Source organism: Perca flavescens, chromosome 11, assembly GCF_004354835.1.
Source record: "Perca flavescens isolate YP-PL-M2 chromosome 11, PFLA_1.0, whole genome shotgun sequence".
Classification (NCBI taxonomy): domain Eukaryota; kingdom Metazoa; phylum Chordata; class Actinopteri; order Perciformes; family Percidae; genus Perca; species Perca flavescens.
Window position 1 is genome coordinate 29381623 of NC_041341.1, and position 25802 is coordinate 29407424.

The 25802-nt window shown below is 41.3% G+C and overlaps 1 protein-coding gene across 3 annotated transcripts in view; it reads left to right on the forward strand.

Moving 5' to 3' along the window:
* adarb1b (adenosine deaminase RNA specific B1b) overlaps positions 1-25802 on the forward strand; it is a 150125-nt gene that overhangs the window by 114282 nt on the left and 10041 nt on the right. For all 3 annotated transcript variants that reach the window (XM_028591790.1, XM_028591791.1, XM_028591792.1), the window contains 6 exons: positions 13510-13584; positions 16757-17682; positions 19951-20065; positions 20777-20945; positions 22180-22325; positions 22948-23116. In XM_028591790.1, the coding sequence (XP_028447591.1) occupies positions 13510-13584; positions 16757-17682; positions 19951-20065; positions 20777-20945; positions 22180-22325; positions 22948-23116 (1600 nt within the window). The remainder of the gene's footprint in view (positions 1-13509; positions 13585-16756; positions 17683-19950; positions 20066-20776; positions 20946-22179; positions 22326-22947; positions 23117-25802) is intronic.

The following is a 25802-nucleotide window of genomic DNA, read 5'->3' on the forward strand; positions in this document are numbered from 1 at the left end:
CTCCACACCAGTTGCAACTGCACAGCTTAAACCAGACCATATAAAGCCATTACAGGCAGATGTTTGATCTGGTTTCCTTGGAGGTGGAAGTTGTTGGTCCTTACCTCATTTTCCACCTCATAACGCAGTCTGTCGTACTGCGTTTCTCATTTTAAATAGAGTGGCTGATGAAAAGAATAGCTGACAGACTCTCTGTGCATGGGATTGGTGGGTTGGGAAGCAGATAAAGTGCTCTCTTAAAAAATGTATACATTGTATGTGGGAAGTTAAGTCAGGAGATGTCGTCATAGCAAGTATCTTCTTTTTCTTTTTTTCTTGTTACCTCTGTATCTGCTCGTGTGTGTGTGTCTTTCTGTGTCCATCATGAAGGGTTTATTCACACCGTTGCGTGTGTGTCTGTGCCACTGAGGTCGGCCGTCTGCGATGTGTCGCGCCCAGAGGCTGAGCAGTTGCTCGTTCTGGCCTTGATGGACACAGGAAGTGAGGGCAGCCATTTAGCTGCAGCCTCCTCTCTGGCCCACCAGCCCTGCTCCCCACCCTCCAACCCCCTTCCAGCCCCTTGGCTCTGGCTCTGCTGGCGCTGGGGAATCACTCACTGATGATTTATGACCACACCTGAAGCCAGCAGTAGAAGTTTGTGTGTGTGTGTGTGTGTGTGTGTGTGTGTGTGTGTGTGTGTGTGTGTGTGTGTGTGTGTGTGTGTGTGTGTGTGTGTGTGTGTGTGTGTGTGTGTGTGTGTGTGTGTGTGTGTGTGTGTGTGTGTGTGTGTGTGTGTGTTTTGCGGGGAAGGAGAAAAAAAGAAAAAAGACAAGTAACAAAGACTACTGTATGAATGTGTGTGTGTGTGCTAGAGAGAGATATATAAGTATGATAGTAAAAAGATGTGTGTGTGTGTGTGTGTGTGTGTGTGTGTGTGTGTGTGTGTGTGTGTGTGTGTGTAAAGAAAATGCATCAGGGGGTTTTCAGCTTCAAGCAGAATGATAATATTTGATTTAGAGCTTTTAATGCACACATAGCAGGGAGTAGGGTATAGTTGCAAACAAAAGTGTAAGTGTGTGTTCCTCATGCAGGGACACCATTATTTCTCGCCTGGCCTTTAAGACTTGGCCTCTCGCTCTCTCGCTCTCTCTCTCTCTGCTCTCACTCTTCCATGAACCTTGACTCTGCCAGCCTTCTGAAATGCAATCTCCTATGAAACCCATCAAATAAAAAATTCATATTGATACCCTGTGCCTCTGCTTTCTCCACCTTTTCCCTTCTCTCACCATCAGTGGTCCATGATGATAAACGACCCACTGTCAGATATTAAAGTCTGGAACACAATAAAAGACTGATTCTCTCCTCTTTCAACACCTATACATCTGTGCAAATCTTTTTTTCTCAGTTTTGACAAATTTTCTTCTTCTTTTTTTATTAAATATAGGTGCATTACATCTGAAATGTAGGCATTCAGCCTTACTAAACTTTACAGCCTTTATGTAAACATCCATTCTGTGATTCTCAATCAGAGTTTAAATTGTAGTATTTTGATCAAGTAATCCTCGTTATTTTTTTTTTTAGAGCAAAAATTCTTTGATTCCAGTTTCTCAGAGGTGCAGATTTGCGTTTTTTTCTGTCATATATGATAGTGAGTTACAGCACTTTGGGTTTTAGATTGTTAGTCAGACAAAATGGGTCATTTGAAGCCATCACCTTGGGCTCTGCGAAATTATGATGGCATTTATCCCTACTTTTTAATGTTTTATGGGGGGAAAAGTATAAGATTAATATAGAAAATAATCAAAAGATTAGCTGGCAATCAAAATCATCGTTAGTTGCAGCCCTTCTTCCAATTAATTGTAAGTGGCATACGAGTTGTGTTGGAGTTTTGTATTTTCATTGTCAGACACTTTCTGTAAGATAAATCACACACTCCCAAGGCTAAATCCGAACAGTGCACCTCTGAGTTAGCAGTGCCGTAAGGGACTCAAGGGATAGTCTGTGTGTGAGGGCAGTGCCCATTTTTTCCATCTTAACCCCCAGCTGAGCCTCTGTACTGGTCCATTACCCAGCGAGTCCCGGCGTTCTACCGCAAACCCCAGTACCAGCCCAGAGAGCCAGCCAGCCGACCAAGCGGTCAGTTAAGCAGACTGTTGCCTGAGCAAGTCATCTGCAGCAAATGACCAAGGACTTGATGCTGTGGATGTGGTAACGACTGGCACTTTGCGTCTTTAAGTGGAGCATTTTCACTTTTTAATGATCTCAATACAGCTTTTGCATAAGCTTAGTTTTTATTCGGTATATTATTTGGTAAATTTTAGTTCAAATAGGCTTTGATACATATTTCAAAAACTTTAATAAATTAGTTCTTAAATTATTAGTTTGTTATAAACCATTTATAACCTGTCTATATAGCGCATATAAAAGCTAAGTAGGGGGACATAAAGTAAAGTGGGACCAGTGGGATAAATGTCAAAGTATTCATCGATGCTTGATGACGCAAATTCTACGTCATCCCCCCCTCTCTCGCTTCACACATTGCCTGTCTTCCTGATTAAATAAATAAATAATTGGATAAAATAAATCCTAAAAGAAAAGGTTGGGTTGGGGTTACTGGCTCTGTTCAAGGACACTTTGCAGTTAAGCGATTTCAATTTTGCAGAGACAATACAGTTAAAGACAAATTAAATAAGTAAATTGGTGAAATGATTGAGCATTTTGAAAAGGCATTTACCTTTCATAGTAGTGTTGATTCAATTACGTTGAATCGACACTACTATGAAAGGTAAATGCCAAATCAGATATAGCTTTGATTATTTATTTTTTTACTTTATTACATCTGACATGCTTTCTTTATATGAAATCTTCATTGGTTATTCATTCATAAGGCTTCTGTCCCCAACTACCTTATTTTGAAAATTATGTTTTATTAAAATTTGGTATTGCTACAAAGGTTAGCTATGCTGAATATGCCAACCTGTTCCCATGCTTTTCAGTTTGTTTGACTTTGCTGAGTTCGTTGACAAAGCTTAAATGAATGAATTATGAAAAGTTTTTTTTATTTTTTTCAATCCGAATCAAAATCAGACTCAGTGTGTGTGAAAATATAGAAGGCATTTGACAAAGAAGTAGTCAGAAAATCATTAAGGTCAAAAAAATGACTCTAGGCAACAATACAATTCCCGGGAATGAGGGAGTTTGGGTTTTGGTTTCCTTCAGCAGCATGGAGAGGAACATTAAGATCACAGAGATAAGTATGTACATGGCTGTATTTGTGCAACGATGCATGCTTTGCTTTTTTTCTCTATGCCTGTTTTTGACAGGAGCTAAGCGGGAGCTGTTTTTAGAGCCTGTCTCAGTCCTGTCAACACAGCAGCATATCAGGCTTCTGAAAGTTTGAAGCAGGAGGCTGTTGTCTTTTATAAAATGCTGTTAATGTAGTCTGGGTGACAGTGGTAGATTCCCTCGCTGGGCCCAAATGTTAGGTGATGTCACTGACGCTCCCTGCAGACTGAAAAATGATGGGAGGCAGGAAGTGCTGAATTAATAAGTATAACACAAGTAATTCCATCAAAAAAAGTTAAATGCAAGTGGTTTAGTATAATAAGTATAATATACTATCATTAAGGATCACTCTCAGACTAAAGCAGCCTTCTTACCATTTAGTGTAGTTTTTTTGTTGCTCCTTCTGTTGCATTTATTTCTTCTGAGGATGGAGGTCTGATAGTCGGGTTTTCACAGCTTTATTTCTTAGATAGTTTATACACTGTGTTGATAGTTTAATCAATTAAAAAAAATTAACTAATTAATTGCACAATTTGCTGTAATTAATCGCGATTAATCGCTTTTTTAAATTGAGACTGAAGCTTATAATAATGGATATTTAAATGCTAAATCATTTAACTTTGCAAATATGAAGAAAAAACCAAACAAGGAAAGGTTCTGCTAAGTTCAGAATGTTTAATATCTTTCAGAACAACAGCAGCAACAATTTGGCTTATTTAGTCCTGCTGAAGGCTGCTGAAACGGCTAGAAACTGTCTGACTTGAGAGCAGATTTTTGTCACCGTCCCCGGCTGCTGTCGCCTGCTCTCGTCTACTTTACAGGCGAGGCGCAGTTCATCTCCAACGAGCCGAGAGTTCAGTCGCCGGCAGGGCAGTCGGGACTCACCCGGAAAAGGCGAGCGGAGTGAGGTGACGTGAGTAGTCCCTCAAAATCTGACGAAAATCTTCTAAACTGACCTTTGTTGAGCTGAAATGAAGACAGATTCAGCAACTGCACGGCCTATTTCTCGCTTAAAATGTTTTCAGAAACATGTTTCAGTGAACTATCTTGGTACAATATGAGATCGTATTCTGAACAGCCACCATGACAGTCTGGCTCTCAATATCCGGAGAAAACAAACCCATGTGACGCGTTCGTCCAATCAGCTGCCGGTTTACATTACTTGGGCAACAATACAGAGTAGCGCCGCCTGCTGTTATGGAGACGTATTACGTTTCTCAGCCGCCACATGAAGTAAACAAACACAGCTGCGTTAATTTCGTTAATTTTTTTTAACGAGTTAAATATTAAAAAATTAACGCAAAAATTAACGGGTTCATTTTGACAGCCCTAGTTTTTTTATAGTCATCGCAATACCCACTGGCGCAATATAACTAACGTGAAAGGCTGCGACAAATCGCAAAAGACATTTAGTGTTAGTTGAAAGAAAGTATCAGTAAAAAACTGCACTTTATTATGTAACTGTCATTTTTTTTTGATGGTGCCTTTTATATTCAAAGGAATTTTCAATTTGTTCAATAAATGTTTCAACAAGCAATGTGTTGTATTTTAGCAGAATACCAAAAGTAGTAGAAATGCAGAACTGAGGACACTTTAATATACTGTAATATCCTTATCACCATATTTAACAACGTTATCGCATATTTTCCTCATGATGTGCACGCCTAGTCCTATGGCCCTTTCTGGGTTGGCCCAGGCTCCTTCCATTCCTCCAGACTCTTTTAGTTTAGGTCAACATATGGTGTTGGTTTGGCAATAAAAAATGTTCCTTAAAAACCAAACTTCCTGGATAGCTCAGTTGGTAGAGCAGGCGCCCATATATAGAGGTTTATTCGTCGACGCAGCGGGCCCGGGTTCGACTCCGACCTTTGGCCCTTTGCTGCATGTCATTCCCCCCTTTCTCTCCCCTTTCTTTGTCTTCAGCTGTCCTGTTGAAATAAAGGCCAAAAATGCCCCAAAAAATAATCTTAAAAATAACAAACCATGGTGTCTTTTCTAATATGTTGCTTGTCACAAGGTTGAGCCAAATTCTTTGGTTGTGGCCGTAACATGTTAAAACAGGTTTGTTTTCAAAGGCAGTGGACCCTGTGTAGCTTGAGTGAAATGTGAAAGACCAAAGTGAAAGTAAAGGTAAGTGTTTTCAAAGCCCAAGAGCCTTCCCCAGTGTCTGTATAATCACACCAAAGAGCAAACCTTTTACGTCCAAAGAGCAAACCTTTTACGTCAGATGACACTAGAAACCAGCCAATCACAGGCTATCATCTTGTCAAGGGACCAATTAGACAGCATCATTCAATCAGAGTGAAAATTGCCATGTTATCACTGATACAAATTACAACTGTGTTGACTTGTGTCTCTTTTGGTATTATTGCCTGCTATATCTGAAATATATTGTACTTTTTTTTTTTTTTTTTTTTTTTTTTTAAATGTTTGCACTACAGAGTTGCCTAAGCTATTGTTTGCATGTATATAGGAAGTTGACATAACAACAGTCAATGCTCACATGAAGGCAGATGCATTATGTGCTGGATTTTTCACAATTGCATAGAAATAATATTGGTGAGAATGTGATGCCGTTTTTCGGAAGTATAGACGAGTTTAAACCTGAAACTCTTCTCTTCAGCAAAGAAAATGGACAAACATAAGTGGTAGCTGCGCTGCTAAGGGAAACTGTTTTTTCAACCACTTTAGCTAAAAACAAGACCCTGGCGGAGTTTTGAGCCATGCTGATATCAATACACTGCCTGTTGGAAATCAGGCGCAGCACTCAATCATGTCGTCCAAACTTGTTTCATTAGTAGGATACATTAGCTTGACAAGCCAGACCCACATTAAGATGTTGGGTCTGGGAACTCACCATTGACGGGGCTCAATCCGAGGGGCGGGATAAATGGTTGTCTGCATGTAATAAGATAGCGCTACAATCAGGCAGAGCAACGAAAAAGGTAGCGAAGCTAGTTGATAGATTAAACTTTTATCCGGTCGGAAAAACTCCGAACACATCTTCCTTTTTTAAGAATGACTTCAGTGCCGTTCTTTTTTCTTTTCTTAAAGAAAAGCTTAACTCCAAGTCTTCCAGAAGACCACTGTTCCCAGCAGCAGCAGCCATAAGCCCGCCTACCGACTCTATACACGATGTGATTGGCCTGACCAGAGTTTGGTTTTGCCAGCTCGCAAGTCAACGAAGAGTGCCTAGACCCCCCCTGACTGCACCTAGATTTCTAGGCTAAGGATACATGTGATATAGATTCAGACAATGCAACAACTAAGGACTTATACTGCACCAACACGGTTACTGAGGATGATAAGTTAGTTGACACTGAGATAGATAAAGAGAAAATAATCCTGGAAAAAACTGTGACACACAACATGTTAGAAGAGCACATCTTAGGCTACAAATTCAAGGACAGTTTAAAGCTATTCAGTGTTATGAAAGCCAGAACACTAAACTACCAGTGACAGTATCAGGAGGTGATGCACCAGTCTGGAGTGGATGAAACCGGCTTCACAAATTAAGGCTGACTGGCCACTAAATAAAAAGGCTGAATGTAGAAAGAAACCTAGAATCTGAAAGCAATACAATAGACTAGACTAAAAAGAAGCACTCTGTGTTATTCAGAGTTAAGGTATGCACTCTGTGAAAGCTACCCTCCTTGTCAAGGCAGATCCATGTCCCAAGCTTTTTAAGAGCTGTCTCTTACCATTTGCAGTGAAAGGTCAGGTAAATGTGCTTCAGAGACTAGAAAAAGGAGGCATTATCGTATGAGTAAAGCACAGTGAGCATCCCAAATAACTATATCATGACAGTGAGCGAGGCATATAACATGTCATTAGAAAGTTAGGTTGCTTAAGTTGCTTATGATCTTCATGTTGTGGGCATTTAGGTAGCTCACCTGGTAGAGCGCACGCCTATATATAGAGGTTTACCTGGGGTATTCCTTCATGTCTACACCTTAACCAGGCCATGATCGGGTTAAGTGCCTGCTCATGCTTCAACTGCCCCTCCCCACTCCCCTGGAGTGGTTTTGAACCGGAAATAATCAGTCAGCGCCGTGAGCCGTAGTCGTTGCTATGATACCACACAACAAAACGGCGATGCCCGAATCAGCGGGGCATCGGCAGCAAAGAGCCTGCGGTCCATCTGTTTTATGTCCCAGCCGAGGGCGGCAGCGGACAAACCGATTGTCCGTCTTACTTATTACAGATATAATGAGCCGGACAAGTTGTCAGTTGTCTGGCGACAGCACTGTGCTTTCCTTGTCTGTGACAACAGTGTGTGAAGGAAACATTAAGTTTTTAAATTTGAATAATTTAGTGGCCGCTGACATAGGTCAACCGGAAGAAAAAGCCAGTTGTGTGTTGGCAGAGTGCCGACCAACTGTAGAGTTACTCCTATCATTCTTCCTATTCTTCCCTGCTCATGTATAAAGGGGAGAACTGGCATAACCCGGTTATTCACTTAAAGGTGCTCTCAGCGATGTTGGGTGATGTCACTTCTATGTTGACGTTCGAAGTATTGTCAAACAAATCAAAGTCTAGCTAGCCCCTCCCTCCTCCTCATCCCGTCCCCTCCCCCTCCCTAAGACCATACCCCGGTTACTGCTCTGCATGTAAACGCACTGAGAGAATGCGTTCTGTGGGAACTCAGCGATAGCTACAGTTCGAATGGTCAGTCTTTAGCCTGGTCCTACCAGACTGGTCCATTTCATTTGTACACAGAGTCTGGCCACTCTCCATTGACAAGTGTTAACTTCCTTGAAGGCAGGTACTCTGTTGAAGTTTAAAACTATTGGATCTGCCCAGAGCCACTCTGGATTTGCCATAACCAATCGCTAACGTTTGGTCGTGACGTCGGCTTAGCACCGCTAGCGTTCGCCTTAGCCAACTCCTTCAGCACTAACGGAGCGAGCTGGAAAATCAAACTTTTCCCAAACCCCGTGGGGAGGAGGGCCACGACATCATGGCCACCAACAAATCTCAGCAAAGATTGTTCTTGCTTCTGGATATTCGGCAGCGTTGCCACAATGGATCGAATGGCTTCGCTCGCGGCACTACGACTCAAACTAGCGCACGTCCTCAACGTCATCGTTCTCAGCCACTCCCTCTGTTTGCTGATTGGACCGCCAAAGATTTGGCCGGAGAAAACCCAAGAATATACCGCGAACCCAGACAGTGTACTGAAAGGAAATGAAAATTGAGCGGAAGTACGTAGGAGGGCGGAGCCAGGCTAGTCAGTCTTTGGACCAGTGGACCTTTCAACTCAATGTATTTTATGCTTTGTGCTCCATTCGCATGACAGGTTACCTTTCAGGTTTTTGATTAGAACTCGTAACAATCCGGTTGCGGAGGGAGCAATATAGATTTTACGTTTATTTATATAGATTTTTTTAATTATTAAGGGATTAGCCCTTCATCCATTAATTTTTTTTCTATAAGGTCTGCAGTTGGTCTGAAATGATTTTGAAATTTGAGAATCTTGCATCCTACACTAGCCTTCATGGGCAGTTTGTTTTAGACAGTTTGAACCCCACGGCCTGCTAACGGCAGACCTTTCCATCGCCTTCTGTTTTAGGGGAGATAATGATTCTCTTTCACTTGGAATAAGATTGCATTTTCTATCTCTCTCATCCTCTATTCTTCCCTCACCTTTACCTTTCCATCCCTCGCTCCATCCCGCCTCCCCCCACCCCGCCCCAATTCCTCCCGCCAGTTGCCCGCTGCTGGTGGTGGCGATACTCTATCGCTCCGTCACAGCGCAAGCGAGGGATGAGAGACAAATCAAAACCACCTTATTTCCCCTCAGTCCCTCTCACCGTGCCAGATTGAATTTGAGGTTTTTCATCTTCTTTCTCATCTTTCTCCTTTCCCTGCCTCCCTTGGTGTCCACTCAGATTTACCTGGAACCAAGCTGTCTCACAACTTGATGACGCAGTATCATTTATGCATGTGTGGAGGGAGATAGTCGTCGGCGCTCAGCGGTGATTCTTGTGACTCACTTTTAACTCCACTGCTTCAGTTGTGTGCATCAATTCCAAAATCTATTAAGGATCCTGTTGTATAACTCTTCATGCATGCAAATGTACAAATTAGTTTTGCAGGCTTTAATGGCCAAAATTGGCTGATCTTTAATGAAAAATGCTGGAGCAAGTTCAGAAAATGTCCATCTTTGAGGTTCCATTTCCCGTTATTCTTAAGCAATTGTGTTGGCTCATGGTTTAAATGTCTTCTATATCGCCTTATTACTAAGTGTAGACCACCCACGAGATGCATGTAGATGATATTTCTTTGATAGCACAATATATTTTCATGAGTGGTAACTTGCTGTCATTCCTGAATATTCAAAGTGCATAGGTACCATTTTGCTACCACTAATGCTGGAGAAATTTACTTCAGACATTCCTAACTAACGTCAGTAGTAGAATACATACCTTTGTACCAAAAAGTATATGCATCGCTCAACTCAATGTTTCTGAAGTCATTTTCATTTCAACAAAGCAGCTTATATACCTGTGAATATTTTTGATGGCCGTATTACAAATCTTAAAATAATACCTTGGGGGAATCAGGCAATGGACCATATTGAAGATAAGGTTGCTGCCGTTTAAGCTTAATAAGTATTCCTTCAGGCAGTGCATACTGTAATTTATTTCCCTTTTTTAACGATAAGTCAACTTGATAGATTTATTTTTTAAAAGTCTGGATTTAGATCTCTCTTATTTGTCACTTTTGTTCAGCGTTTGACTGAACTTGATCTGGATTGGCCTTGGAGGTACACTCACATTGCACTGATCCGTCCTAAACATCATGCGTTTCCATTTCTTTTCTTTTAAATATATATTTTTTTATTTTCCAGAATACAAACAAGACAATACAGTCAAACAAGACAAACACAATAAATAAAAAAAATAAAAATGGAGGTAGGGGGGGTTGCAGAATATTTCACAGAATCTGTAGTACATTTTCCATTACAATGTCTTTCCAATTTTAAGAACCGGAACTATACTGATTTTCTCATTGACCCTGGTGTATTTAAAAAAAATTATAGAATGATTTTGATAGGGAGCATGAATCTCATGCAGCACAGAAATATGAGCTTTCACTTTTAGTAACCAAATGCAGTGACCAGGTTTTTTTTCTTATTTTTTTCTAAAGCACAGTGCCCTTTAGGACTGCGTATCCATTTACCTCCAGAATTACTTCTCAAGACACACACATACACAAGCACGCACACTCATACACTCATTTTACAAATCATTTGTGGGACTCTCCCTGCTGATTGCACCTGATTTCAGGAATAGTTACAGATTTATGACCAAGGCGGTCTCATCTAAAAAATCAAAACTGACAGCCACATTTGCATTGCGTGCTGATGAGACGACACAGCAGTGTGTATTGGAGGAAGTAAAGGAGGAGGAAGGAGTATGCGAGCAAAAGCACAGTCTTGTTTTATATTTAGTTTTACACTTAGATACGTTGAATATAATTCTTTTATCCACAATTGCCCACATCTGACCACACCATTAACATGAAGAGACAATAGGCTTTATGTGACAGTGAAAGACCAATTTAAGATGTTAAAACTATTCATTGACTACAAGTTAAATCCAATAATTTAACATAAAATCATACAGAATCATGAACTGCAGAAGTAACAACCTGTAAGTAGTGCGACTAGTCGTGCGTGCAGTGCTAGGGGTTGCGAGTTGCTGGATGAGTGTGCGGGGGCCGGGGGCACCTGCCTCCTGCTACCCTAGAAAAATGACTCTCATCTTCCACTCTGTTGGACCTACTCCCACCGATCCTCCCTTCACCCCACCTTTTCATTTTCAATTATGGGTTGGAATATGAATCTTTAATAGGGTGATAATTGTGCTAGCATATTTGCTGTCACCCACCATTAGCCCAGATTAATTAGCTCATTTAGTTTAGCTTAAGAAAGTGTCTGGCTGAGGAATGGGGCCACTGATGGAAGACGGGTGGAGAGGAGTAGAATCAGCACAATCTGTTCTATATCATAATGCCATCTTTCTCCTGCTTTCTCTCTGTCTCTTTGCGTCGTTCGCCTCTCTGCCTTTTCCCTCTTTGCTGCTTTAACCCTCTCTTTTCTCATCTAACTTACTCTGTTAGTATGTTTCATCAGTCGGCACTCATCTGCCCTGCTCTCAGCAATATTCTTTGTCACTTCATGACTTTTCAAGTGTTTGGTGGGGGAGCACAGTGGGGTAAGTCGTCCACTTTTCCAAGTGTGCCCCTTCTCTAAGGGGATCATTTTGGAGATCATTTAATTCCGACCCAAGACTTTCAGTGACGACTGCTTGTGAATTTTCTGTGCATGAGATGATTAAAATAAAAACTTGAATTTGAAACTTGATAACCAGCAGGCTGTAATGATTATCAAAAGTAGCCTAAACCTTAGGGTTGACACAAACTCAAACACTTTGTTATAGGTTAAATGGATGGTAAATAGGGTGAACAGACGTCCCCAAAAAATTCGGGACAGTCCCGAAATCCAAGCAGTTGTCCCGAATCCTGCCCTAAGTTTCCCGAAAATTAGAGCAAAGTCTCAAGATCAGACTCTCGAGTAGTTACAGTCTGGTAGAACATTAAAAACTGTTCATGGTGATTGAGTCGTCCTGCAGCCAGCTCCTGTCGGCTGCTCATTGGCTGCAACAGTACGTATGCCCTAGGTGCGAATTTTGATAACACGCATTGCTATTTTTCATTCATTTATTGTTGGAAGGGACGCTCAGGCTGGTGTCCCGGGACTCGATGAACACGTAGCTAAAAAGCAAAAACGTCTCTGCAGGTACCGGGAGGACTGGGTAGGAAAATACCTCTGGATTACTGGGTAGGGAAATACCTCTGGATTACTGCAGTTTTACATGATGCAAACAAAGAGTTTTGTGATGTACAGTATGTAGGAAGGAGTTTGGTATTTCACACAGGGGGGGGGTCAGGCGTCAGGCTGCATGCTAGCAGCAAACTACATAGAACTAACAGCACAACTGTACAGACCAAAACTTTGTTTTAATTGTTTCATAATGACACTTGAGTTCATGATTTTAATGATTTTTTTTATTTCTATTTTCTGGTTTACATGACAGTTGAATTCCTGAATAAAAATAATAAATCATTTTTGTGCAGAGTTTTGAAATTCATGTTACTCCCTCCCCCCGTCTCGTCTCGTCCCGAATTTTACCTATTCTCATCTGGTCAACCTAATGGTAAATGGACTACATTTATATAGCGCTTACTGCCACTCACTACCTGCCCAGCACCAAACAACACACAGACCCAGTTAGCAACTAGCTGGTGAACACAGGGGAGAATTTAGCAGCTAAAGAGCCAGATATTTCCCTCAGAAGTTGGTACCAAAAACAGAGCTGAGAGGTAATATCAGTCTTCAATTCATGAAGTGGCCAAAAACAAGACTCAAAAAATGTATGTTGCTCCACCTCTCCTGGATGTGGGAATGGGCAACTGATTGTTCCCTTGTTGCTATGAATGATTCAAGTTCAGCCTTGACAGATGTGGTTTTGACCCCCTGGCATTTCACATCTGGAGAGTGATGACCACGTTGGCATTCCTACCCCCTATCATTGTTGGCCTATACCATGGCAAACACTGACCAATAGCTTCAAGAAGGCAAAGGAAAAGGTTTACTTTATGTTTGGATTTTTTAATGAGCCACTCATTTGCTGGCAACAAAAAAAAATGGCAACAAAAAAAACATATATGGCCTCAGAGTTTGGTGTTCATTATCAGTGCAATTGGCAGTATGAGCGAACATCTCAGATTGCAGGAAATCATTTGATTCTGTGTTGGTGTGAAAAATATTGCTTAATGGAGCTTTAATCACACTCTCCACCTTGGGATAAGTCATGTGTGTATGTGTGTGCGGTAATGGAGTAACTTGGCCATGTCACTAGCTGTATATCTCTCAGCAGGCAGTGGGAAATTAGGTCTAATCGGAGGGATATTAAAGTCACAATAGACTGCTCCTGCTATTAAGGCCTGTCAGCCCTGGCCTCCTCTCTCACCTTGATATCGCTGAGTCTCTGAATATTTATAAGCCTACATCACGGCCTACTTACACAATGCAATATGTGCAATTTTCTTTGTGTGTGCGTGCCGGTGCATCAAGATATGTATCACCGCTGTAGCCACTCAAGGTCTTTGAATGTGTTTATGTGTGTCACTTTGCCCCTGCTTATGCAGTCCACATTTTTGTCCTCTGCTCCCCAGGTGCAGTGGGGGCAAGCCTGCTCTCAGGTCAGAACAAACCGGTGGCCATGGATGTGGATGAGGAGGAGAACATGAGTGAGTTGACTCTGATGTTTCTCATTTTTCTGTCTGTCTTCCTGTCCGAGCAGTAGCTAGTCTCTACTTTTAAATGTCTGCCTGTGTTCTAGTTTCCCTCCTTTCTGTGCACCCGCATGTCTTCCCTTGTATGGCCTCCTGTCCTTCTCTGATGTGTAATCAGTGTGAACACATTTTGCTCACCTATGTTACACAATTATTAGCATAGTGTCTACCTAGCCCACATTTCATAGAATAAAGTAAAATGCAACACAAAACGTAATGCAAATCTAACCTGTACATACAAATATGTTTCCAAAAGGTATGTCTGAATAACAGAAACTACTGTTTATATATGTTGTGTTGTTGCTAGTTAAATTCCAATAGTTGCTTCTCCATGAGCATTATGCCAGCCGTCATATGCCCTTACCTGAACCGAGACACAGACCAGAGCATACACACACAAATGCACACTGCTGATTTTACAGAAACTTTTTAAGGAAGAACTAATCATTACATCTGAGAGTTTTCAGCTCATATTACAGATTCCCTCTACCTCCATTTCTCTCTGAAGAAAATCCTCTTCACTCCAGCTTATTGAACTTTAATTAGACATTTTGGTTTGAACTCAGTAACTGAGCTTCAGAAGGCACGGAACGACAGGATTGAATGGGTTTCCTCCACACCTTAGCGATTATGAACTCACAATCAAAGAAAGCTGTCATCCTAGCAGTGCCCTAACCAGCAATACAAATGAGCAGTTCCTATTGTAGTGTCATGCTGAGTGTTTATGCTCTGTTTTTGTTGTGTTAAGTCAAATAAGCAGAGTTACAAAATGGTCTCTGTTGTCTTTCAAAGCCTGTGAAGCATCTTTCTTACATTTCTACTGCCAGTCAAAGTATATATTTGAAGATAAAACACAGCCCAAGCTCACGCAATTTCTTTAATACCAAGGGAAGACCAGAGGAAAACATGAAAGAATTTTTAACTTTTATGTGACAACCTTTGCCGTTCTTGAAATGCTTTAATCACATGAATCATTCCATATCAAAAGCCCAACAAACAAGTTTAAATCAAGTTGTATTAAAAGGTTGTTTTTTTTTGCGTTATGTGGTTCATGCAACCCTCAGGGAATTTAAACTCTGACAGATCCAACCATATGGGATGTTTTGTCTTTGCATAAATAATGGGTGCTGATTACACAGACGCTAGCATGATAACAACCACAACTGCATGTGTGTGCAATAATTCAGTGCATGGTGTCGTGGCTGTTGCTCTATGGCATTTGTCCTCTGATCTGGTCTTAGGCTCTGGAGTACTACTGGATATCCATCATCCTGCAAAAAAAGCTACTATACTAGAAAATGAGTAGTATCAATTGTAACCCAGTAGAGAAAGTTTTATTGTGTTGAATGATACATTTACAATTTTGTAAAAGAGAAAGGGAACTCCAGTTTTTTTCCTGTGTGCCATTGTCTTCACTGTATTTGTCTGAGCAGCATGCTAGGGTTTTTTAGTGTGTGATTACATTTTTTGATTGGCTTATTGGTATTGGTATTGATCGCTTGCTCAACATGTGTATTTAAGACTATTATGCATTTAATTCAATGGACTCCCCAATTTGTAGCAGCTGAAAGTTCTATGAATTCTATCCTTTGCAGAGAAATGTAATGAGCTACAGTACTACATGCTGTATATTTCAAAACAATTCATTTAGAAAGTCCATGTCCTCATTCAACTTCTACAAATTTCCACCACAGCTAACATTTCTCAACTAATGCTGCAGCATCTGTGGTGGTTAAAGGTCGTTGGCTGAGATTGTGTCCCACACACATTTCACCCATCAGCATTTTGTTAGGTGATAGTTCTTCTTGGCTGTTTTGTGCACAGTTAGGCTGTCCCTCCTTTCCCTTGTTTATTTGCCAAACACCAGTTTGCCGAATGCATGCAAACACCAAACTATATTGCATGTTTTCAGTGCCAGTATTGCTCATGAATTGAAGGATATGCAGTTTGTGTTCTTGATTTTAGGAATAAGTGTCTTTCTTGTTGCCTTTAGACATGTCAATTGTAGTATGCAGATGGTAACGGCATGTCAGCACATTTCGCAACCTAAAACGCTGTGTTCTCTGACAAGCTCCATGGGGGGGATCTCAGAGGCGCAGGGTCTTATGAATGGCACCTCATTAGATACAGATTTCTAATTCAGATTTTCCTCATTTTAAATACGACAGTCATTCTTTTCAAAATCTTATGTAAAACGGGTAAACAGCTTTTTAACCTCCCACCGTGTCACCAGTCAAGACTTTAGGATCCTGCAGTAGGTGGAGTCTTCTCCTTCCGCCTCTTTGATGTATCCTCCTGTTTGCCTGGTTCTCAGCTCCTCCCCCTGCACTCCTCCCCTGCACTCCCTCAACCCAACCTACAATCCCACTCATGCACACTGCGGCCTCTCTTTCTCCTGAGTACCGCAAGGAGTAACCTATCAAGCCTTTGCTGAAGGATGTTATAAATGAAAATTTTTGCCAATATTCCATCCACTTTGCTAACTGGTTTCAGTGATATGTGTTCCCCAGTAGAGTTTACTTCAGGACTCGCAGTTTCAAACTGAACATTTAAAATGTACCTAATTTCTCTGTGGGCACTCAAGCGATTAATATTGATAGAGTGGATGAGGAATAACTCTGTGTGCGTCTGTGTTGAGTGTTGTTATGTGTGCTCGTATTTGTGTGCATTTATGTGTGAGGCCCATAACACTGTGCGACCTTTGAAGTGTACAGTAATTGTTGAAAATATATTTCTCCCACTTTACCCTGACCATCATAATAGCAAGACTTCATAAGTACAACTTTAATTATAAAGATATATAAGAGGTTAATTTTAAAATGAAATACCATTTAACCAAAATATAGTCCAAAAATATCCCTTTACTGTTTAAAATGTTGACAATCTCTAAGAACTCGTCATACATTTAACAACAGTAGATGTACTGATGGTGTTCTACTATTTGTAGTAATATCAATAGACTATAGGTTAATATGTCCAATCAAATTAAAAGCCAGCTTATCTTGCTTTGATAAAGGAACACAAATCATTGGTTCAGTTCCAAAGAGTGATAAAGGAATCTATAAATTTTGCATTTACAAGATCCTGCAACGAAGGCGTTGTAAGTTACTCTTTCTGGGCACCGCAGGTTCAAGCAGCACAGATGTTAAGGAAAACCGAAACCTGGACAACGTGTCCTGCAAAGACGGGGTGGGAGTGGCTGAACAGCTCCCCAATGGAAGTGGCCTGGGCAGTCGAAAGCGCCCCCTGGAAGAGGGGAACAATGGACATACACACTCCAAGTTCCGGGCCAAGAAGCGCAAGAAAACCCCGGGGCCGGTCCTGCCCAAAAATGCTCTGATGCAGTTGAACGAAATCAAACCGGGTCTACAGTACAAACTGCTGTCTCAGACAGGACCAGTCCATGCCCCGGTTTTTGTCATGACTGTGGAGGTCAATGGACAGATGTTTGAGGGCATGGGCCCAACTAAGAAGAAGGCTAAGCTAAATGCAGCTGAGAAAGCACTGCGTTCCTTCGTCCAGTTCCCCAATGCCTCTGAGGCACACCTGGCCATGGGTCGAACACTGACAGTGAACACAGACTTTACATCTGACCAAGCTGACTTCCCAGACATGCTCTTCAATGGCTTCGAGACACCAGCCGTACCTGAAGAATCCTTCTATCTAGGCTCTAATGGTAGCAGCTCCTTAAACTTACTAGGGGAGTATCCCCTGCCCACACCACCTGGCAGCAACCTTGTCCAGGCCCCATTGCCCCCTCCATCGACATTCAGCTCGCCCTCCAGTGGCAAAAACCCAGTCATGATCCTCAATGAGCTCAGGCCAGGCCTCAAATATGACTTTGTCTCAGAGAGCGGGGAGAGTCATGCCAAGAATTTTGTGATGTCAGTAACGGTGGATGCACAGACGTTTGAAGGCTCAGGGCGCAACAAGAAGCTGGCTAAAGCCCGGGCAGCGCAGGCCGCCCTCTCAGCTCTCTTCAACATGCAGCTAGACCAGACTCCATCCCGGCAACCCATACCAAGAGAGGGATTGCAGCTTCACCTACCCCAGGTAAGATGTTTCTCTTCTTGTAGAGATTCTCACCAGATCAGAAATTCAACCATTTAATTTATTTCACCAAGATGTTGAACAATTGTGACCACACAATGCACCAGCCACATGCTTTCTTCAGTAGTGGTGTATTGAAAAAGGTCTACCTTGTTTTACATTTTCTTATGCGAGTTTTCAGGTTGACCCAACATCAGTTTTACAGGCCTTGGAAGTACTGTATGAATCAAATATGAGTGGCCACATTCTTTTGTGAATTTAATAAGCCAAAGAAACCTATGTAAGGGGATTGTGATCTTAAGTTACTGCATGTATCAGGTTTTATAGGATGCATCATGCCTGAAAGCTTTTCATAATACAGTTTTGTTGACAATAGTTTAAAAAGATTTCGCATGTTAGAATGCCCTTAAAAGCAAAAATGTGCAATGTAAGTTCTTTTAAATTTGAAGACATTCAATAGTCTTGGACACACTGAAATAACCTTTCGGCTTGTAAGACATTCTAGACACCGAAATGGTAATCACTGGAAGTAACTCCGAAAGTTGTGAGAATTTTCTTTTCTTTTTTGGGGGAGTAACGGCAGATCTCATCAACTTGCTTTTAAAAAGATGCAATGGCATTTCAGACACATCATTTTCACTATCTCATTCTGCCTTTTTTAAAGCTGTCATTGGATCATTTACTTGATCTTGACAATCATCCGTAGGCTTGCAGTAAGGGTCGAATATGACAGAAGTTGAAATCACAAAGACTGCGATGGCTTTTAATAGTGCAGCGTGCTGTACATTTCTGAAAGATTCTTTTTTTAACACTACACATTTGATCCAGATCAGATAATCATTGTCATGCAGATACTCAAGATGTCAGTGCCTGCTCCATCTCTTACTTCTCCCTGGGTTATGTTAATTTAAATCTTGGTAAAGCACAAAATTGCAGCCCCTCTTCATAAAAAAATAAAGGCTGATGATATTATACAAATATGGTATCATTTGGTCAGTTACTGCTCAGAGACTTGACAGAAGATTTGGCCAGAACTAAACAAGAAAGCATTGTTGTTTAACATAGTCTTTAAACTCTGCTGTTCTATCTTTAAAACCTCATTTACATCAGGTGTGCAGGAACGCTAGGTTGTTGCTTTTGATGCCACTGTAGAGGTGACTGTCAGAGCCACGCCACTGTGTGGAGCGAGATAACACAGTCGGCAAAGCTAATCAGCACAGCACACTGTCCGCATTCCCCTCCCCAAAAACCTTCTTTTTTTCTCTTTACTCACTTTCTCCACTTGTCAACTGATTTATCCGACAAGAACCCCATTTTAACGACAGTGCCCCCACTAATTGCTCTATTTATTCTCTGTCGCTCGGTATTTAATTTCTGCAGCCTGTTTCCATCTGGCAAGGAACTAATGGGGACAAATGGTCGGAGTCCATTGCTGTTTCAAAAAAAAAAGCATGTCAACTTTAGCTTAGTTTTTTATAGTTTGAGTGGTTTTGTTGACGCTCAAACCATAAAAGTAACCAAAACATATTTTGGCGCACATCGAGAAAATGAGGTGTTCTTTTACTCAATCGCAAAAGGAAATATTTTTTGTCTGAGTGAATGGTACTTCCACTTTTTTGTACCCGTAGAGATTAACTCAATCTCAATCAAGCCATTCCTACACCAGAGAAGACCTTGGCATTGGAAAGTCATTTGATCTGGCTACGAGTGGGTGACTCCAAAGTATAGCAGGGAAGTAATATTACACTAATCTCTTTAATTCGTGGTCATCCAGCCGTCATCTCTCCTCTCGGTTGTCGTCATTTTCCATCACATTAGTAGTGGATAAAGAGCCAGCAAGAGACGGATGGCTGTCCAATAACAAAAGAAGTGTGAAGTTCACTTGAGGTTCCCCCAGAGTTTAGCCTGGTGTTTTAAACCTTGTGGAATGTCGACAAAAACACTTTGTTCACACCGATGCTCAGGTTTACTTTTTTTTTTTTTTTTTTTTGCTTCACCGTCAGAAGGGAGATGGTAAATTATAACTGTCATGCCAAACTCAAACAACAGCGTTGCTTAAAAGAGGGTTCGGTATACCTCAGGGGGTCAACCCAGTTTTACTTGTTGCCGCTTCTGCGCTCCGACGCTTGTTTGGAGCTGAATGCGAACACTGTGACAGGTACATGGTGCTCTAGGGGAGGATAACATCAGACGCGCTTTGTAAACTGACATATCTGACACAAGCTTTGTGTGGCTGTGTGTATGTATGTGTATGTGTGTGTGTGATTCCAGGTTCTGGCTGATGCAGTCTCTCGCCTGGTGGTGGATAAGTTCAGTGAGCTGACAGAAAACTTCACCTCCCCCCATGCACGGCGAAAAGTCCTAGCAGGGGTCGTCATGACAACAGGTAGATTCGAGGGGGAAAGGTGGTTGGTGCTTTTATGCTTCCAAAATACGACACTGACAGTCAATTCTCAAGTATTACTAAAAGGAAAATGTAGGTTGCAAGGCTCATAGAGAAAAACTGACAGGATTTACAGTTCATGTATAAATTTGCTCCGTCTGATAATGTTTCACTGAGAAATGAATGGCCTAATTTTTGGCCAAATTTTATTTGTAGAGCACTTTTCATTGAAAAATCAATCCCAAAGTGCTAAATATCTTTAAAAAAAAAAAGACAACTGCTGCATACAAGACGTTTCTCCTACTTCGTTGAAAATTGGCTTCAAGTTTCCACCTCCACATTTGTGTAAGCTGCATAATGGACCACCAGTGGCTTACAAACTGTGTGCTGTCACAAAATCATGCTCATACTGTAGGTACACGTGTTAAACTGAGATACAAGGTGAGCACAGAGAAACCCCTTCAGCAAATGAATGTGAGAACAGTCACTCTGTCTGGACACCCTGCAGGGTTAGACAAGGACAATAGTTAGAGGTTGGATTTTAAAAGAATAGAAAATGATCAATGTCACAGACAAGTTTGCAAAGGATTGCACTCTGTCCCTTCAAGGCCACTAAAACACAATTTGGACCAGTGGCATACTGTATGTCCAGTATGGACTTTAAGGGTGTGTGTCCATAACCTGATATGTCTCTTTTCCCTCTTCCCCCAACAGGGACAGATGTGAAGGAAGCACAGGTAATATGTGTCTCCACGGGAACCAAATGCATCAACGGTGAGTACATGAGCGACCGCGGCCTGGCACTCAATGACTGCCACGCTGAGATAATCGCCCGACGCTCGCTCATCAGGTACCTCTACACTCAGCTGGAGCTCTTCCTCAGGTCAGTGGACACTGTCAATTCTGTTTAGTTTCTAGTGTCGGGAGGTTACTTGTATTGATTATTAGGGCTGAACGATTTTTCTGCCAGATATTGCCATTACGGTTTGATTTGCGGTTTGCTTGTTTTTTTTTAAGTTGAGCTTAAAGGAACACGCCGACTTATTGGGAATTTAGCTTATTCACCGTAACCCCCAGAGTTAGACTGGGTCCATACATACCCTTCTCATCTCTGTGCGTGCTGACGGCTCCAGCGGCATCAGGCCAGCACAGAACATGCAGGTGAATGGTTCCAGTAATCCTACTGCTCCGAATAAGTGACAAAATAACGCCAACATGTTCCTATTTACATGTTGTGATTTATAGAGTCTGGCGTGTACAAAAACAACGTAACATGAGACACAGCCGTCTTCTAACTGTAAACAAACCGGGAACTATATTCCCAGGCGGAAGAATATAGTACTTGGGCGGAGTGATATGCTCGCAGCAAGCCTGTCTGAGAATATAGTTCCCGGTTTGTTTACTGTTAGAAGATGGCTGTGTCTCATGTTACGTTGTTTTTTGTACATGCTGTGACTATACAAATCACAACATGTAAATAGGAACATGTTGGCGTTATTTTGTCACTTTTGTCACAATTCGGAGCAGTAGGCTAGTTGGAACCAGTTACCTGCAGGATCTGTGCTGGGATAAGCACGGAGAGGAGAAGGGTATGTATCGACTTGTCTAACTCTGGGGGTTACGGTGAATAAGCTAAATTCCCAATAAGTCGGCGTGTTCCTTTAAATTAAATATTGTCTGTGTAACAGATAAAACATGTCATGGAACATTATAAGATGAGACACCAACACAACTGCTCTGTATCTTTATGAGAAGAACATAGATATGAATTTCCAGCAATAACTGATATGTAACTATTATTCCAGCATTTATCTTATGAGAAAACAGTAATTATAATAATAAAAAGAGGAATAAAAAATGTTACACCAAACATTCAACTAAATATTGCACATTCGATTGATCGCGGGATTCACAATTGGCTAATCGCATTCTTTCAAATCGCGATTTTCGATTTGAAAACGATTCATCGTTCAGCCCTATTGATAATCTAATTATTGTATTTAGACTGCTCTTCGCTGTGTCTAATTCCATCCATTTTAAGTGCAGTTAAATGAGCTATATTGCTGTTTGTTTGCCCCGATTTAAATGTGCCTATTAAATCTTCGTCACAACCGCAGCAAGGAGGACCAGCAGAAGTCCATATTCATGCAGTGTGACAAGGGAGGCTACCGGTTAAAGGAAAACGTTCAGTTCCACCTCTACATAAGCACCTCGCCCTGCGGAGACGCCAGGATCTTCTCTCCACACGAGGCCGGAGTTGAAGGTACACGGCGTTCGCAGTGCATCCACTCGCTGCCTCAGCTCAGCCGACGTGTTTTTAATTTGGTCTCGTCTTAGTTCAGAATTCAGTTTCAACAACAGTGATGTTGGGTTTTTTTTTAATTAAATTTGTAGGTTGTCCTTTTATCATTGGTTTCATTTAATTAGAATTTTATTCCGAATCCAAATACGCATTACTGACACATTTAAACAAGGCTCTAGTAATTAGAGCTTTTTGTCATTCGCTGTCTGTCTCTATCAGTCTTTCTCACACCCAGCCCACCCACAATGTCTGTCTGATTAACCTCCCTCTTACTCTTGTCAAAGTGTTTTCTGTTGCACATGTCAGACAGAATAGAAAACAGCCATATTTAATTAATCACTGAATAGATGGCGCCTGCTGGTGGAACAGCAGAAAACATTGATAACATAATAATAAATAATAGGTCGTGCTTTTGTGGAAGCCATTTTTCCATTTTAATTTTCTTGGAATCTCTGTTTTGTTATGTTGAGGGGTGTATTGTAGATTTGTGCACATTGATAGTCCATGATTTATTCTACAGTTTTATGCTTTTATGTATGTATCTCTTTTTTATATTTCTCTCTTCTTGATTTGTCTCACTCAGACCAAGGAGACAGACATCCAAACCGGAAAGCACGGGGCCAATTAAGGACCAAAATAGAGTCAGGAGAGGGCACCATCCCTGTGAGGTCCAGCAACACCATCCAAACCTGGGACGGGGTGCTGCAGGGGGAGAGGTTACTCACCATGTCCTGCAGTGACAAGATCGCAAGGTAGTTTGGTTAAAACCTAGTTCATAGCCCTTACAAAATATGACTGCAGACACTGTTTGTGATTTATATTATAGTAAAAAGGGGTAATATGTAGGGGTGGGAGATATTGACAAAAATGAATATCTCGATATTTCTTTTCAATATCTCGATATCGATTTTCAGACGATATTTTTGAAATCCTTCTAGAAGTTAAAAGAAGCCCTGTTCGGAGGCTATTTTGGTGGTTCTCTTGGGAAAATGTACAAGCAAGATGAAATCATAACAATAAACAAAGGGCTCTGTTCTGTAACATATTGCACACAACCATGTCCTTATTGGAAGCATTCCTGGAGCTGGGATCAAGAGTTGGATGTGATCTGACTGGCCCAGGTGAGAGAGAGGTGCAGTTCTGTGTGCTTTTTTGATGTTAGAGTATACATGATCTAGTGTGTTCTTCCCTCTAGTAACACAATCTACATGCTAGGAGAAAGCTGGAGGGCACAGAACAGACTTGTAAAAAGTCCCCTGTATCCCGTATCCAGGTGATCGCGCTGCAGTTTGTTCACTATGGTTAGCAGTGAACCAAACTTTTGCTAACGTTAGCATTGGGGGCTATGTAGACGGCAGTGTGCTGTTTTCGTAGTAAATAAAATGGTCAGTATATTACCGACAGGGCTCCAGGTCAGGTGAGCCGTACTGGGCAACGATCCTGCAGTTGGTACTCCATTCATTGTGCACATAAATGCAGTCCTCCGCCTCTGGTCGGGCCGGAGTCATTTTCTCATTCTGGCGGTAGATAGCTAGCTCGGCGTGCTAGCGCCGACAACAACCTGGAGGGCTCGGTCAGGCTATGTCCTCCGGGATGTTATGAGCCGCCTGGAAGGCTCCTGTAACGGCTGTGTTGTATCGTGGTCCTGTATTGATTAGTTCAGTGTGGCTGTACTTGTATAAATAGACACTGACAGGAGAGCCGCTGGACAATCGCGCACCGCCATCTTTGTTGACATGAGTGAACGTCATAACGCACAGGTAAAAACTAGTAGCAGCTTACTCTCGTGCGGGACGATTGTGATTTTGTACAAAAAATACAGTCAAACAAACCCCTACAGTATTAAAATCGCTACATATAATTGTTTAGAAGGTTATAATGTGCGTTATTTGTTTTCTCTTTAACTTCCTTCAGCTCTTTTCATGTTTGGGGGATCGGATTGTACAAATTATGAAATATTCGATATCCCAATTTTGCATATTGTCCAGACAACAATTTGGATATTATCGTCTAAACGATATATCGCCCACCTCTAGTAATATGTAGTTAGTATTGTAAAGAGTGAATGAGAGAGGGAGCGCCGAACAAAGCAGTGAATCAGAGAAATAAAACATTATTTTCTGATTGTTTCACGGCAGTTATGTTCTGAAGCACAAATAAACACTCCCACGCCTCTGCGGAAAGGTGCCACATTGCTGGATTATGAGCGAATGCAGAGCTTCATCCTGTCTGTTGTTTCTGTCTGTCTGTGTGTCTGTGTCAGTTAGACTCGTGCGTTGTTATCGGCTGGGGGTTACACACCCACATAGGGCCCAGAGGTTTGCTGACGCCCATAAACGTCCCACCACACAGACAAATAAAAAGAAAATCGAAAAATACAGGCTGAGGACAGTGTCTCTGCAGATACAGACTCAGCCACATCACTTCAATCAGTACATTAGTTATTGAGTGGTGATTGAGGTTTTTTCTTTTTTGGAATAACACTGCATAAGTTATAGCTAGCAGCTGTTTTGTTGCTTTGTTGTTCTTCAAATTTCACAGAAAATCATTAAAGGAACGCTTGAACATTTTGGGAAATGTGTTTATTCACTTTCTTGCTAAGAGTTAGATGAGAAGATTGACACTCTTGTGTCTACATACTAAATATAAAGGTACAGCAGGCAGCCATTTAGCTTAGCTTAGCTTAGCATAAAGACTGATAACAACAGAAAACAGCTAGTCTGGCTCTCTCGACAAGTAAATCTACCTAGCAGCCTCTCTAAAGCTCGTTAATTAACACATTTAATCTGTAAAAAAATCTGCAACTCTCAACTTAAAATAAGTGAATTTCCCAAAATGTCAAACTTATTTCTTTAAGCAGAATGTACATTTTGCTGTATATACTACAAGTTAATATGTTTCATTCTAGGGCTGCTCTCTCTTAGTTGATTAGTTGACTAATCGGTCGTTTTGGTCTTAGTCAACTTAGATTTCTTTAGTGGATTAGTCATGTTTTATGCTTTTTTCATGCTGAATGACTTATATCCAAGAAACGTACGAGCACATCTCTGGTAAACACAAGAATTAAAGGGGTGCTTTTGCATGACTCTTTGCATGACTCTTTGCGGAGAAACTCAGATTTACAGATCTGTCGATTAAATCAACTAATCGATTAGTCGATACAATTGAATGAGTGTTAGTCGACTAAGAATTTCTTCAATCGAGCACAGCCCTATTTCATTCTCATGTTATAACTTTATACTTAAAGCACACTTAGCCATATAGTTTCATGATACTCTTTTTATGCATTTTATTTACTCATACTGCAATAAATTGCATTATATCCTCGCTTTGTCATTTCAAGCCTATCATTTTCTTCAGGGAGTTTCAGGGACAGCTGAATTGATGGATCCCCTGTCCCTGGGGCATTTTTGCAGGCATATCATAGCGTCTTTAGTC